The sequence below is a fragment of the Protopterus annectens genome, chromosome 6.part0 (assembly GCF_019279795.1).
Source record: "Protopterus annectens isolate FY-2018-M chromosome 6.part0, PAN1.0, whole genome shotgun sequence".
In the NCBI taxonomy this organism is placed as follows: domain Eukaryota; kingdom Metazoa; phylum Chordata; order Ceratodontiformes; family Protopteridae; genus Protopterus; species Protopterus annectens.
This window is the reverse complement of record NC_056737.1, coordinates 782,196,543-782,213,012: the sequence shown is the minus strand read 5'-3', so window position 1 is coordinate 782,213,012 and position 16,470 is coordinate 782,196,543. Positions and strand designations below refer to the sequence as shown.

The window sequence follows — 16,470 nt, the reverse complement described above, 5'->3', positions numbered from 1 at the left end:
TAGATCAAATCTTTAAATACCTTGGGAATTAGCTAGATCAAGATCCTCAAATTTCAACTTCACATCGAGAAATCCAGGAACAGATTCAACTCTCTTCTCTTTTAAGCTAACACGATCACACTATACTTCACAACCCAGCTAGATCTGCAATAGGAAAGGAGTCCTCTTGAACCAATTATATGGGCTTCCCCTCATCTCATCGGTCTCCCAAAAAAGCACAAGCACCTTCCAATCCATCACTACTAAAATCTGCCACTCATACCTCTCAACCTCTTAGATCAAGAAATCTGGACAAAGCCTGATCTAATGGGGGACAAAGGTCCAAAAATAGGGACAGATTTTAAATATCGGTCTTATAAAGTTAGAAAGTTGATAGAATAACAGGATTTGTCTTAACATGCATTTTTCTTAAGAATACAAAGTCTGAAAACTCAAATGTATGTCATTATTTAGCAACTTCAATCCTTGGATCACCATAGTGATTTGCTAGAAAACCACACATTTTATGAGACAGGCCAAAAACAGGAGGCAGAAAAATAGACACTGCAAAAATCTGTACAGCTGAGAGGTAAGCTGCCACTTGATTTAATCTCCTGCTCATAAACATCACTGTTTTACCCTATCCATATTTAAGAGGCTCCCCATACAACACAGCAGACCTACTACTTGCAGAGCAACTCATTAAACTAATATCACCCCCCCCAGCAGCTTAACTAATAGAAAAGCAATGATCTACAAGCTCAGAGGTTACTTTCAGTCAGCTCTCGCACATCTCACACACTCAGACTCATCATACAAAACATTCCTATTTCACTGTAGCCTCCAATTTTTGGCATTCCCTCTCCATGTACTTAAAGGAAACTCTCCTCCCATCCAAACTTCAGTACCTAACTAAAAAATTACCTACTCATGCAAATCTACTGCTTCTGCATCCAAAAGGGACATATCATCCAAGCACTGGGCCTTTTTCTCTATGACTATTAATCTACCCACTACTTCCACTCCACATTAATAAACTATGGGAATAATAATGTATATATTGTATACAGTGTAAATATCTAACGTATAAACAAGCTTTCTAATCATTACTACTGCACTACCTCTGTGCACCCAGTACTACATTTATACAGAATGTCATCTGATCCAAAATCTAACCTTGAAGTCTCTTCAGTGGACTATCCTGGTAAACAAATATAAACAAACAAGTAAATAAATAAAAGTTTCTTTGACATCCAAGACAAGAATGCTCATTCACAACCTAACATGACCCACTTTGCTTTGTACTCCGAATCAGAAGCTGTGGTATACATACATATACCTTAGTATGAGTCACAAGTTTAGTATACAAAGTGTATTTGAAGTTTTGACAGAACACACTGTTAAATGTATTCTGTCCACCTATGCTATTCCTGTCTGCATCCTGCGAACACAGGCAGTGACCCCACACAATACAACACAAATCATTTAACCTAATTTTCAGTCTTCAGGAATCAGTAATTTGTTGGTCTCACTTTCTTTGCAAAATGTAATTAAAGCATGCTGGCAGGCAGTGTTCTCTGTACTTGAGACATTTCTCCAATTTCCTCCTGGCTCTGATAAAATACTGCACATCTCTTCAGCCAATCACACCTCTGCTTCTCAATGCAGTATGAAATACAATGTGCATCTAAAGCAGAAGTGTGATTTTTTTGCGACTCATCTAGGAATCCTAAGATCTCTCAAGTCAATACCTGCAGCATTCTGTTTCAGTGTCTCACTGACACGGACATTCACCGAACAGTATGTTTTTTTTTTTTTAAGTTATCCATGGTATAGGGATCAAAACAGACTTTTAAGACAGTGATCTTCATAGTTACTTAATTCAGCATGCTAGTTGTGACTATTCCGGAGTACTGAATTACAGCAGCAGGTACGGAATGGGGATATGGAAGGTATGTGCATGTGCATCTGTGAGTGTACGTGTGTGTGTGTGTGTGTGTGTGTGTGTGTGTATGCAAGCTTATGCAGAACTGGGAGTTCAAAGTATTGCAATTTACTCAGAAAATATAATTTTGGTAGCCACTTCATGGAAGTCACTTTCATCACCATCTAAAGGAATAAACATTTGTTTAAAAGAAAGTAATGTGTAGCGTTTAAAGGCTAAAACAAACGAGCACATTATATATAACATAGGGTAGCATTAATACAATATTAATAGCTAGATTTCACACAGTACACATTATTCTTCAAATTCTTAATTTTTTTAAGTTATCCTACTCCTGTTTTATATGCTTCTTGCTCCTTTTTTGCAAGATTATTGTATTAAATTGAACTGGTGTTAGCTTGCATATGCATTTACTATTTAAATGTTTAAGCCTGTATGAATTTTTTATTTTAATTATGTTCATCGTGAATAGCTTGGGAACAGCAGCATTTCCTCACCACTTTTTTATGCAAGGTTCAAATGACAAATTCACCACAGTAACAGGTACAAGCAAACAAAATCTGAGGGAAATGCTACTCAGTGCTAGAAGTCTAAACCTCACAATGCATTCACTAGAGGCACTCCTTAAATTGGAGAACATTGACATCTGTGGAGTGACGGAAACTTGGTTTAAGGCTCCAGAGAGCACCCCTGTATTACCACGCTATAATTCATATCACACCTTTCGGCCACCTAACCTGGACCGAAACACTAAAGGCGGAGACATGTCCATATTCATTAAGGATATCCACACCTCCAGGCTAGTTGCTCAGCATAATGTATCCGAGATTGTCCAAGTGCAACTAACTCTGGGCAAGACCGCAATCCAAATTGTAACTTGCTACAGATCCCCCACCATGTCCCAGGATTCCTACTCCTCATTTCTTGATACACTGGAAAAAATTAGGGTACAACCCAACACCCTCATAATGGGCGATTTCAACTACCTCACCATTAACTGGGAAAACTACTCATGTACCAACTCTTTTGCTCAATGTTTTCTGGAATTCATAAATTTCAACGCCTTGGATCAACTTATCCACACCCCCACCAGGGGCAGCAATATCCTAGATCTAGTCATTACCAAGATGGGTGACCGGTGTTCCACACCAGAGGTCAATTCCTCATTGATCAGATCCGACCACAAGCTAATCACCCTAGACATCCACATCCCGCCCCCACCCCCCATTAGGGAAACCACCATAAAACATTGCTCCAAAGCCAACTTCACACTTTTTAAGACAGAAGTGGCAAACTTCACGACACCCATGCAGACGGACAATAGAGGTACAATTGCTGAATCCTACACAAATGGATTTTACAAGCACTTACACGAGTGCATGGATTGTGCTATCCCTAACAGAACCAAGATGCTATCCTCCAAAACATGGAAGCCAATCTGGTGGTCCCCCTGCCATAAACAAACTCTACAACAGAAGAAAGAAACTGTTGCAAAAAAAGAGTAAAATCCCATGATTGGAGGAACTCCATGGTCAGCCTCAGTAAGAAGCTGAGATCCCTCATAAAATCCTCCAAAGCTAGTTATGAAAACAAAATTGCCAGTGATTCTAAAGACAACTACAAGGCAATTCTATATCTATGTCAAGAATCTCAATGGCAACACTCGGATCTGCTGTGAGTTACAGCAAAATAGCACTAAATATACAAAACCAACTGATATTGCAAACATCCTGGTAGATAACTTTACCCCTCTTTCACCCCCTAAAGAGCCCATCTCTATACCGGAAGAATGCAAAGTTCCTGTAATCACGGCTGCACAGTTAAAAACCACACTCTCCAAAGCCAAGAACACAGCATCCATGGGACCTGACAACATCCCAGGCTGCGTTCTATATGAACTACAGAATGAACTGGCACCCCACCTAAGCACCATGTTCAATCATAGCCTCTCCTCAGGCTTCATACCCACTGAATGGCGCACAGCGACGGTTATCCCACTCCGGGTCTGTGGTGGCTCCCCCTTTGTGGAGAACTACCACCCCATTAACCCAATGAGCCTGGTCTGCAAGGCCATGGAACTTATAAACAAGGACATTGGTAATCTCCAAACTCTGAACCCCACCCAGTTCGGGTTTGTAAATGGCAGATCATGTCCCCTAAACCTGATAGACTTCTTTGAAGCAGTCACCAAAGCCGTAGACAAGGGTAAGGTGGTTCACACAGCCTATCCAGACCTCACCAAGGCGTTTGACACCATCCCCCACTCTGGAATTATAGATAAACTCACTAAACTAGGTATAAATCCCTACATCACAAGATGGGTTGCCAACTGGCTCACTGACAGAACCCACACTGTGAAAGTAGCAGACTCCAAATCTGACTTCAGACCAATGACAAGTGGAGTACCACAGGGTTCAGTCCTGGGTCCTCTCCTGTTTGGTATCTACTTTTCTGAAGTACAGGCTAACACAGAAGTCTTTGGCTAACGAAGTTCGCAGATGACTGCAAACTAGGAGCCATAATCGAAACTCCTAACGATGTGGACATCCTACAAAAGGGCCTCACTGAGACAGATGCCTGGTGTCAAAGCCATGGCCTCAAGCTCAATGCCAAAAAGTGCACCGTCATCCCCTTTGCTAAAAGCTCTGTACCCATGAGCTACCACATAGGTGGTAGTCTACTTAACACCGAAAGTGCGATAAGAGACCTTGGGACACAGGTGGACAGTAGTCTCTCCTTTGATAATCACATCGCCACAGTAGTCAGGAAATCCATCTACGTGGCACACCTCATCACAAACGGTTTCTCATCCAGGAAAAAAAGAGGTCATTGTTCCCTTCTACTAGTCACTCATTAGACCCATTATAGAGTACAATGCCTCTTTTGGTATGTACCTCACAAGACATCTACAACAACTAGAAAGGCCGCAGAAATATCTCACAAAGAGGATTAACGGCCTCAAACATATGCCCTAAGCTGACTGTCTCAAAAAACTCCAGCTTTACTCAGTCACATATTGCCTACTCTGAGGCGAGCTCTGCCTAACATACAAAGCTATGTCGGATGCTCCACTTAAAGAAATCCCAATCCCTCCGAGCTACACGCTCTAGGGACCTAAACCTCGTCACCACAATAAACAGAACATGCTGGAGGGATAGATTCCTGTCCCAGAGACTTCCCATACTCTGCAACAAACTACCTATCTATATCAAACAAGGCTCTTCATTAGGACTCTTCAAGAAAAAATCTTGAAGATTGGATGGGAAATAGGAAATTCACCCCGGGGATCACCTCTGGGGCTCTGCTCAACAGGGGCACAGGAAAATAGTTTTCTTGGGTGGCAAAAGCCAGGGTACCTTTCTGGCTAGGCTTATATAGGCCCCAGGGCCAATAGCTTAGTACCCAACTATGAACCAGGACAATCAAGAGCACGTTTCCCTTGTGCTACACAGACCAAAGTGTTCTCCCTCTTCAGTCCCAGACAAACTCTTGACAGGGGACCTTCTGCACCTCTGCCTATCCTATAAAGCTTCAAAAGTTCCAATCCTATGTGACCTCCTGCTCATCCTCAAAACAAACACCAGCCTAAACACACAATCAAGGTAACTAAACCTACTGTAGCATAAATTTGACCTGCTGACAAGACAGATCTCTCTCTCTCTCTCTCTCTCACTCAGAGAATCTCCTACAGAACAGACTTCCTTAATATGGAAAGCAAAGCAACTCCCTTACCATTTTCAAGTAAAACCTGGATGAATGGATGGACAACTGTAAATTCACTCAGGGTTTAGTCCCTCAGGCACTAACTGAAATTGGTCTAAACTTGACAGTGGTTATTCACATCATTCGGTACAAACCAACTGGAATCTTCTGGGTATGCTATAAATCATCAGCATAGTATTAACTTATGAACACCTCTACAATAGGCATGGCTGCCATGAGCTCTTAAATAGAGCATGTGGTGCATTTTGTTGGCATTCTGAATGTGAAGTCCACACATTTTGCATCTGTTTAATTAGACCTTGGAAGTAAAATGTGGGTAATATCCAGCCTTAGCTTTATCTATCCCCAGGTAACCTCATAATATGCGATTATGGTCTAGGTTCTTTACTGGTATACTAGAAGGTTTTGGTGCTAGCAACTGATAGTAGGACTTCCTCGCTATCTTTACTTACTTTATATGAGGTCACCTTCAAATTCAAAATAGGAGTAAGAAGTAATGAGAAAATCCTGTTCACAATTCTTCCCTACAGTCTACCCTATATTCTCCCATGTCTTACCTTAAGGTGTTGTATTCCCATTGTGCTAGTCTAAAATTTATGCTGCTTATCTGTAAATCCACTAACTCAGTGTTACTTTCTTCATTAACTTATGCAGAGATGGAAAACACAGGCTCGTCTCCTAAAAACACTGGTACTGCAGGTTCTTCAATGTCTTTCCTTACAAAGGGTAGTCATAGACAAATTATCTTTTATTTTAATTCTTTTGCCGTCTGTGCAAGCCTTTTTAGAATTATGTTTTCTTTTAGTTATGCTCTATCGTACTATAACTGGATACCAATCTTTCACTTTCTATTCCTTCTCAGGGTTACTCAAACTCATAGTACTTCAGAACAATTTTTTTTTAGTTTTCTTTAACAGATAGCTGTTGCTAAGCAGGTGTCTTTACATTTCTCCTTTACACTAACAAGGAGTTCACAAGTTTCTATTTTCTTTTTTGTATTTTTCTCAATTTTAGTACTTAATACCTTTTCTTTGCTCTGGTAGTCCTCACTTATGAACCCTACTTCTATTTTTGTCCTGTTTCTGTGCTAAAGCTTCATGTAAGCCTCTGTGCAGACTTCTGTCTTGTAGTGATTTTTATTTATCAGTTCACCTTCAGTTCTTATGCTGACATTTGTTACAGATTTAGATTTCTATTGCTCTATTATTGGGGCGGGTCCCTGGTAACACACAGGATCCTTTTCACCGTCTAACCACAAGCAGACTCTAGCCCCATTTTGTAGCATCTACTCCAACTCCCTTTTTCTATTTTTGATTCTGCATCTCTGACAGTATTACTGCCTTGCTCTTCCCCCTCTCCGTTCTTACCAAACTGTTACTTTCCCTGTTTCTTAAGTGTATCAGTCTGCCACATTCTATTTGTGGATTTTTCCCCCCTCCCACATTGCTTTAAAAATATGACATCATAAGTCAAGCCAGGGCCTACTGTGAGGGGATACTCCTTTCTGTCACCATGAATGCATATCATATTCTCTTTTTGTTTGGTACTAATCTTTTCTTATCTGCCACGGTACCTCAGACTAAGGTAATCATACTGTCAAAATATAACAGAGAGCTTTCCAGAAACACAGACACTACACTAACTTGCTTGTAACACAATTACATAATGATTATTCAAATAGTCTAGCTACAGGCTAATCACATTCCATTGGAACAACTTTACTTGTAGCATGTATATCAGTTTTCACATTTCTGTTAAAATCACATTTTCCATTACTAATGGAATAGAATTTAGCTATGCGATACCCTTCTTCCCCACTTGAAACAAGTTTTACAGCAGATAGTACATTTCTTACTGCAGCTTTAGACTTAAGACTTAAAAGCAGAAATTTAGTTTTAGACAATATGTCATTAGCAGACAAGTGTTCTAAAGTTAGCACCTTCTCAGAGTACTTCACATCATCTTCTTATAATGATAGGCAAAGATCTTTTAATCTGTTTACTGACAGAATGTATTTTACTGTTACAATCAAGTTCTAAGTATAGTAGTTTTAAAGAATGTGTTAGAGTATGATTTGCCAGAATTAAAAAAAAAAAAAAAAGGTTATAAAATGTATGGCTAACTTAGGTTCATAGGTAGGTACTAGGCTATTGGCCCTAGGGCCTATACAAGCCTAGCCAAAAATGTACCCTGGCTTTCGCCACCCAAGAAAATTATTTTCCTGTGCCCCTGTCAAGCAGAACCACAGAAGTGATCCCCGGGGTGAATTTCCTATTACCCATCCAATCATCAAGATTTTTCTTGAAGAGTGCTAATGAGGGGCTTTGTTTGACATGGATAGGTAGTCTGTTCCAGAGTATGAGAAGTCTCTGGGACAGGAATCTATCCCTCCAGCATGTTCTGTTTATTGTGGTGACAAGGTTTAGGTCCCTAGAGCGTGTAGCTCAGAGGGATTGGGATTTCTTTAAGTGGAGCATGTCCAACAGCTCTGGGTTTGACATAGCTTTGTATGTTAGGCAGAGATCGCCTCTGAGTAGGCGATATGCGACGGAGTAAAGCTGGAGTTTTTTGAGAAGGTCTGCGTAAGGCATCTGTTTGAGGCCAGTAATCCTCTTTGTGAGGTATTTTTGCATCCTTTCCAGTTGTTGTAGATGTCTTGTGAGGCACATACCAAAAGGGGCGTTGTACTCTATAATGGGTCTAATGAGTGACGAGTAGAGGGGAACAATGACCTCTTTTTTTTCTGGATGAGAAACCTTTTGTGATGAGGTGTGCCACGTAGAAGGATTTCCTGACCACTTTGGCGATGTGATTATCAAAGGAGAGACTACTGTCCACCTGTGTCCCAAGGTCTCTTATCACACTTTCGGTGTTAAGTAGACTACCGCCTATGTGGTAGTTCATGGGTACAGAATTTTTACCAAAGGGGATGACAATGTACTTTTTGGCATTGAGCTTGAGACCATGTCTTCGACACCAGGCATCTGTCTCAGTGAGGCCCTTTTGTAGGATGTCCACATCTCATTTAGGAGTTTCGGATACATGTCCAGCTAGACTAGCCCGGTCAACAAATGTAAAATAAAATAAATAAATAAATAAATAAATAAATTATGGCTCCTATATTGCAGTCATCTGCGAATTTAGTTAGCCAAAGACCTTCTGTGTTAGCCTGTACTTCAGAGAAGTAGATACCAAACAGGAGAGGACCCAGGACTCAACCCTGAGATCAGTTCCCTCTTGTCCTTATATGTTTTTTATGTCTTTCCTGCCAGCTGGGATGACAAGATATTTGTCCATTCACATCTGTCCCAATTTTCTTGAATCACGTATTATTTAAACATGCACATGTAAGCCTAAAAGTCATCCCCTCACTCAACTATTTTATGGCAGCAAGTATATTAGCCACCATTGTCGCAATCATACCAGTTTCTGGTCAGTCTCAACTTGGATTCCACAAACATTTTTGCCCTACTTTTAGGTAAGAAGCAAGACTTCTGGAATGGAAAGAAAAATTATTGATAGTAGCATACTGGGAAAAGCAGCAGGATCATCTCAGAGAAATATTAGCAACTCCATAAGGAAATATTTACCCAAACAAGCTATGAACTTTGCAGCAAAAGCATTGCAGTGAATGTTCTATTTAGCAGTCATTGTCAAATTGCCCACATTCTCCACTAATGCCAAGTCTGAATATCACTGGAAACAGAACTTTTATATTAACAAAAAAAAAAGTTTACTGTGTAGGCCATCAGAAAAACAAAAGAAATCCAGCTTAGTTTGCTTTCAACAAACAAAACCATACATTGGTTAATTCTTCATCATAAAAAGTCTGGTCTCATACTGTCCCTTCAGCATAACAGTCTGTTTGTCAGCTGCATACCACAACTAGCCATCTTCTCAGCTTCAATGAATAACAAAAGAATTCTCCTGATTTTGCTCTCAGGCCACATCCACAACATTTCTTGATTGGGCTATTGAATGCCACAAGTCTTGGATTGATTTACCCCATATTGCACTTCATGGTTTGCTGCTTCAAGAACACCACTTTTTACACATCACAAAACTGACAATTCAGTCCTCTTTAACTAGCTAATACAGTCAATAACCTTTGTGTATGAATTTTCCATGCAGAAGGCACAGATATTCACACAGAAGATTTTACAAAAAGATACAAGGTCTACTATTACCCCACTATCCTGTTAACAAATAGGTAAATATATGATCATGGGGAAAATGGCAAAAACACTTGAAATGAGCAGAAAATAAACAAAATTCCTGTTCTTATAAATGTCCATAGATTACTTTAACCAGATAAATGAGAGTGTTAAGGGTGACTGATTTCCTAGATTAATTTTCTGCAGTTTTAAAGTCCAGCAAACTTTATTAGCAGGTGCTTGAGTACAACATATTGTTTTCATGAGGGAGGGGTGAGGAATCAATATGGTGTGCGTTTGTAGAGAAAAATATGAGATAAGATCTGCAGACTTGTGTGGAGCAGCAATGTATTGGGAAGAGTTTTAATCAAGTGCTGCAAAGTCAGGGGAAACCAAGTAAATGCCAAAGAGAACTGACTATTTGCACAAATAGGGTCTTTTGTTCCTTTTCAACCATGACCAGGGCCAAAGAGCACATAAAATTCACAGTAATTGCAGAAACATAATGTACAAGTGCTCATCCAATTCACACAGAGAAGTAAGTAACTACTGACAGGCACACAATAAAACAGAATTAAATGATTATATGCACAGGAATAAATCGGTTAGAATGATAAAATACAATGATGATATCATATAATCTTTTATGTCATTTGAGGTTAGATATTACCTTTGCAACACAGACATTCGTGCACATCAGTCGAGAACTCGTTTCACTTTTTGACAATAAAAAAATTAAAGTTCATTCCAAAGATGTACAAACATGGTATGCCAGCTGGCAGCCACAATCTTTCTACGTCTTCTCACCTAGTACCAGTTTTAATCATGGCTGTGCACTGTAAAGGTGCCTTGATCTATTAACCTCAGTGAGTGTGTGGTGATGCGTAGTGACAGAAGATTTTTGAACCAAAGACAGGAAATGTTCCAAGAGCAGCAATTTAAATGGCATCTAAAAGCAAGGTGACTAGCTGGTACTGAAAGCTATCCAACATTGATGCTGCCCTGTATTACAATTAAACTTGTACAACTGCTGTCAATCAAGTAACAGCTTTTTCTGCTAGTTTTACACAAAAGTTATTTCCATAAATACTCACATTAGTAGTTTAAAGTAAATTATGGTGCATCATAGCAAAAACATCAGTCTTATTTGCTTCCTTTATACTCTGGAAAACTATATACATGAGAATGAAAAAAAACACTTTTCATGTTAACATCTGATATAAAACAGCAACATATCCTTTATTTTCCACGTGAATACTTGAACGAAACAGCAATTCAACTTGTGTAGAAATATCGTTTGTAGTAACTTTTAAAAATTAATATAGCAAAGTAAACAAATTATCCAGCATCAATTTGTAAAACTGATCCCTAGCAGGCAACTCCCATCTAAATTATTTTGAGAATAGGATCCTAATGTCATTCCATAACTTTTAGAATGAAGTATACATGCTTCATAATGAACATCTCCAACCTCATTTGCAAACTATTTCCTGTTATTATTAAGCACAATCTTGTTAGTTCTAAAGAGGAAGGTTTGTTATAAATGGAATTGATGGAAAATAAAGTTTGAAGATATAGTTTAAGCGGTGTAATCAGAACTTTTTAAGTTATGCTACCTAGAACTCTCAGCCTCTTACCTCCAGTATCAAGAACAAATCCAGAAACAAAACCGGGACAACCAGGAGCTCTGTTTAAAATATTAGTATGATTAACCCAAGAAGTTCACAAAATAAAAAAACATGAATAAACATGCATTTTCTGAAGTAAAAGAAATCTATAACTCTATTATCATTACTTATTAAGTGTAATATGCCACCTTTTCTCTCCTCATTGTTAGGGGGAGTTAAAGAGAGATAGAGCAAAACTTTTGAACCAACATCAGGGATAATTGAAAGGTATACTTGCTATCCATTTCTACTCTACTGAGCAAATATATTTGATGACTTACCAGTTGAAAAAGTAAATGCAGGTACACTATGAAATCTCACCCTTCCACTTCTTCCATGTACATATTCCACATAAGTCTTAACAAGTCCACATGGACAGTGAATATTCACTTGAGTCTCTGGTGACTGCAACATTTTCACAAGACCATAATCAATGGCGAACCTCCCGAGTGCGATTACAGCATGCCCACACATGGTACTATACCCTTCATTGTGCATGAAAAGAACACCTAGGTGAGCTTCTGGTATTTCACTTTTCACAAGAAGTGCTCCATACATGTCATAGTGTCCACGAGGTTCAAACATTAACACTTGGCGCAGGTGATCAAAATTCTCACGCATATAACGTCTCTTTGCCAAAATAGTATCCCCTTCTATTTCAGGATAACCACTTAATATTATTCGAAGTGGTTCTCCCCCTGTGTGCATGTCCACAACTGAAAAAATGGGACCATCGTGAGGTGGGATCTTCAAAACTTCCATGTTTTGTAAGTCACCAAGTATAAAAGTAACCAAAAACTAGATGACTATAACTCCCTTAAATGATTTGGCAAACGAACAATATATATTCTTTATAAAAAGTCAAAACTGGGTAAGGACATAAATACATTGCAACACGAAACACAATAATACTCAGCGTTCTGAGTCGCAATGTAGAAATGCCAACTAAGCAAGTTTACTTTTTAACTTGCGTTCTTGCCGTAGATGCTGCATGTCACGTGATAACTTAACTGCAACCCGGAAAATAGTAAGGATTATGAACAGAATTTAAAAAAACGTTCGATTTACTGTATGCAGAAAACAAATAAACAGCTGGAGTAAAATGGGTAAGTTTGTAGAATTTAAGTTTAAAGGTTTTGTTTTTACTTTTTTGTGTCGGAACTGTATTCGGACTCGCCGCATTGTGATGTTCATTTTTCCCGAAGCATCTGAGTTAAATCAGATTTTTATTAATAATTTTACTAGTGTGGGGGTACTATTATATAATGTATAAGCTATCTCAGGTTTGCTGGAATGAAAAACAAGCGCCGGTAATTGATCATTATTTTCTAGCTGTTGCTGACACTAGCTAGAGAAATATAACAGTGATTGTACTGATTTCTTTTGCAATTTTAATATCTTTGGTAAGGGGGATGAGCATAGCAAATATCCTAAGACTTTTAGAACAGGAAATGTACTTTTGTTTATTACAGAAAGCCATAATTCTTTTTAACTATCTTAAAATCTTTTAAAACCGTTACGATTTTACACCTTTTGTATTATTTGTGAATACGGAGTTCACTAAAAATATACATTAAAAATAATAAAATAAAAGATCTTATTTAGGTCGAGTGGCCATCGGAAGACATGCGTGAATGGGCTGCCTTCGTTGAAGGTTGGGCGTCGAGCTGGCACCTCGGCACCGTAAAATCTACTGCCAATCATTAGCGGACTGGAATTCCGCTGTGGCGACCCGTAACCGGGAAAAGCCGAAGGAAGAACAAAATTTTAGGAGTCTGAAAATGTGAAACCATATATGGCTGTAGCATTCTTTGATGCAGAATGTTATGTTTTTGTTGGACAGAAACTTTTAAAATCGAGATACGCTTACTGGAGGCTTCTAGGTCTCTATAGTAAGAAAATCGGTAAGGGTACTTTGCTGTTTTGCTGTTTTCAAATGTCAGACACATTTGGCAGGGGTCTGATTTAGTGAAGTGACGGTTGCCTCTTTTTTCTGCTCTTCCCAATTTTTTTCTCGTAACAGATCTTAGGTTCATAGGTTCATACTAGGCTATCTGCCCGAGGGCATTTACAAGCCTAGCCCATTGTTTTGTGGCTTACGCCACCCCTTTAGTATGGGGAACTATACCCATTATTTTGCTGTGCCTCTGTCGAGCAGTGACACTGAGGTAATCCCTGGGGTATATCTGCGATCTCCCATCCATTGGTCAAGATTTCTCTTGAACAAGGCCAGCGAGGTGCTCTGCCTCACATGTACCGGGATTTTGTTCCACAGCATAGGGAGTCTTTGGGTGATGAATCTGTCCCTCCAGCACGTCCTATTAATAGCCGTGTCGAGGTTTAAGTCTCCCGCCCTTGTGGCTCTGATGGATCTAGATTTTTTGAGGTGAAGCATATTCATCAAATCTGGGTTTGACATGGCCTTGTATGTTAGGCAAAGGTCACCTCTGAGCAAGCGGTAGCGACTGAATAGAGCTGGAGTTCTTTCAGTCGGGCAGCATAGGACAGATTTTTGAGACCCTTTATCCTTTTGGTGAGGAACTTTTGTGGCCTCTCCAGCTGCTGCAAGTGTCGGGTCAGATACATTCCGAATGGGGCATTGTACTCAATCATTGGTCTGATGAGTGATGAGTAAAGGGAGACTATGACCTCCCTTGATCTAGATGAGAATCCCTTCATGATAAGGTGGGCAATGTAGAAGGTCTTCCTAACTACTTTAGCTACATGGGTGTCGAATGACAGACTACTATCAACCTGGGTCCCCAGGTCCCTGATAACTTCTTCTGTGCACAGTGGATTGCCACCTATTTGGTAGCTAGGGGTAACCTTGTTTTTCCCGAAGGGTATGACTATGCATTTTTTGGCATTTAACTTTAGGCCATGGCTCTGGCACCAGTTATCTGTTTCTGTGAGACCCTTCTGAAGGATATCTGTGTCAGATGTGTTTTCTACTGTGGCGCCCAGTTTGCAGTCATCTGCAAACTTTGTCAGCCATAACCCTCCTGTGTTTGCTTGTACTTCGGAAAAGTAGATGCCAAACAAGAGTGGGCCCAGGACTGAGCCCTGTGGGACACCACTTGTGACAGGCTTTGAGTCTGACATGGCGCCAGCAACTCTGACCCTGTGGGTTCTGTCACTCAGCCAGTTTGCAACCCATCTTGTGATGTATGGGTTAACATTTAAGCTGATGAGTTTTTCAATGATACCCGAGTGGGTATCAGCTTATAACTTGTGGCAGCCCCCTTGGAGTGTGAATGCCATACTATCGGTATATTATTTGTGAGTATTGTTCCCCCATCATTTGTCCCAAGTATATGCTGTTGCCCTCTCCCCAATTCTCAAGAGTTGCAATACTGTTCTTTTTTAGGATTGGGCATTTCAACATAAATTTTAGTACCACTAGCTCTTTCTCTCTCCTTTTTTTTTCTTTAAACTGAAGCTGTGTTTGGTATCTAATTGTTGCAGTCATTCAATAATTTAATTAACTTGCAATTGTTCAACCCCTAGATAAAAGTATGTACAGCTTGAGCATTCTCTGTTTTATCACCCTACTTATATTAAACTATAATACTGTAGGATCGTCCCCTTCTTCCTTCTCCACCTGTCAACATTGCTATTTTCTCCTCCTGTGTTCTTACCCTTGTCACTCTTAACTCTATTAATTTCTCCACCTGTCTTGGTTAATTAACTATTCAATTTTTTCTCCTTTTATAAGCAGTCATGCCACCTGAAATGTCTCTTTCCCAATCTAATCTGTATGCCTCTTATTTATGAGAATATAGGCAGTCATAGAAATGACCATCAAGTTAACTTACAGAATATCAACGTTTCCATGGTGATCTCCTCATTAAATGTCATTCTTACTTCTTCCTATCAATTTGTATTTCTATATTGTAATGTAATATTGTGTAGTTAATTTGACTTTTTATATATACAAAATCGGTACTTTTCCATTATCATTATCGTTAGCATTACAGCTGTTGCCCTGATAATGGAAAAGCACCACAAAATCATATGAGATGATTGTACATGTTAATTACCATTTTACATTCTGTTACTGTATTGTAAATGCATTTGCAGTGCTTGACCATGTTTTTTGTACCGTGTTAAATGCTACTGTACATGTTTTATTTATTTTATGGAATTTTCTTCCAAGGCCTCCTCTGAAAAGGGGTTCTCTTGCCCAGTCAGTACTTTCCCAGTTGGCGGAAGTAAAATAAATGCATTTAAAGCCTTCAAGCTCTTTATTTGTGGTCCTTGTCTGCATCTCTTTAAACTGCTTGGCAATGTTTTAACTTATGGTTTCCAGAAATTGTCTGTGTCTCTCTCACGCTGCTCTTTCTCTCTGTCTGTCTGTCTCTCTCTCTCTATATATATATATATATATATATATATATCTATATATATATATATCTATATATATATATATATATCTATATATATGTGTATGTATATGTATATATATATATATAATGTGTACACACATACATATACTAACACACACACACGTGTGTGTATGTCTACATGTATAGATAATGTATGTGTATTTATTTATGTATATAAATGTATACATACATTTTAGTAGGATAGTCTATCTGTGCAAAAACATTTACAGAGAGTTTTAGGGAGAAGTGCTTTACAGCTGGAAAGTAAACAAAAATAAAAAAAAAAGTAATTACAGAAACAGTTTTAGTGTCCTTAGCAAGCAACAGAACAACTTATTGTGATCAGTTATACCTTGCTCTTCTCGTTACTCAATTATTTTGTGTGTCACTTATCACCAAATTGTCATGCTGTTTAATAAACTGCTTTGGAGTACATTTCTAAAGTGTGTACTGTAATTGAATAAAGAATGTTGGTCTTCTTTCTCTCTGCAAAGTACATGCTGCAGTTGAATGAAGATTGTTTAGGTTTCCCTTTTCCCCGTACATCATCCTGAAGTTAACTGCATTTAAAGTGGAACTGCACTGTATTGTAGCTGTCGATCGTGCTTCTTTTTACC

General features: G+C 39.0%; 1 protein-coding gene across 1 annotated transcript in view; it reads right to left on the bottom strand.

Moving 5' to 3' along the window:
* Positions 1-12,613, bottom strand: part of L3HYPDH (trans-L-3-hydroxyproline dehydratase) — a 145,737-nt gene extending 133,124 nt beyond the window's left edge. Inside the window, exon 1 of the mRNA XM_044074455.1 lies at positions 11,750-12,613. Coding sequence (XP_043930390.1) covers positions 11,750-12,230 — 481 coding nt within the window. The 5' untranslated portion in view covers positions 12,231-12,613. The remainder of the gene's footprint in view (positions 1-11,749) is intronic.
* Positions 12,614-16,470: the final 3,857 nt, after the last annotated feature.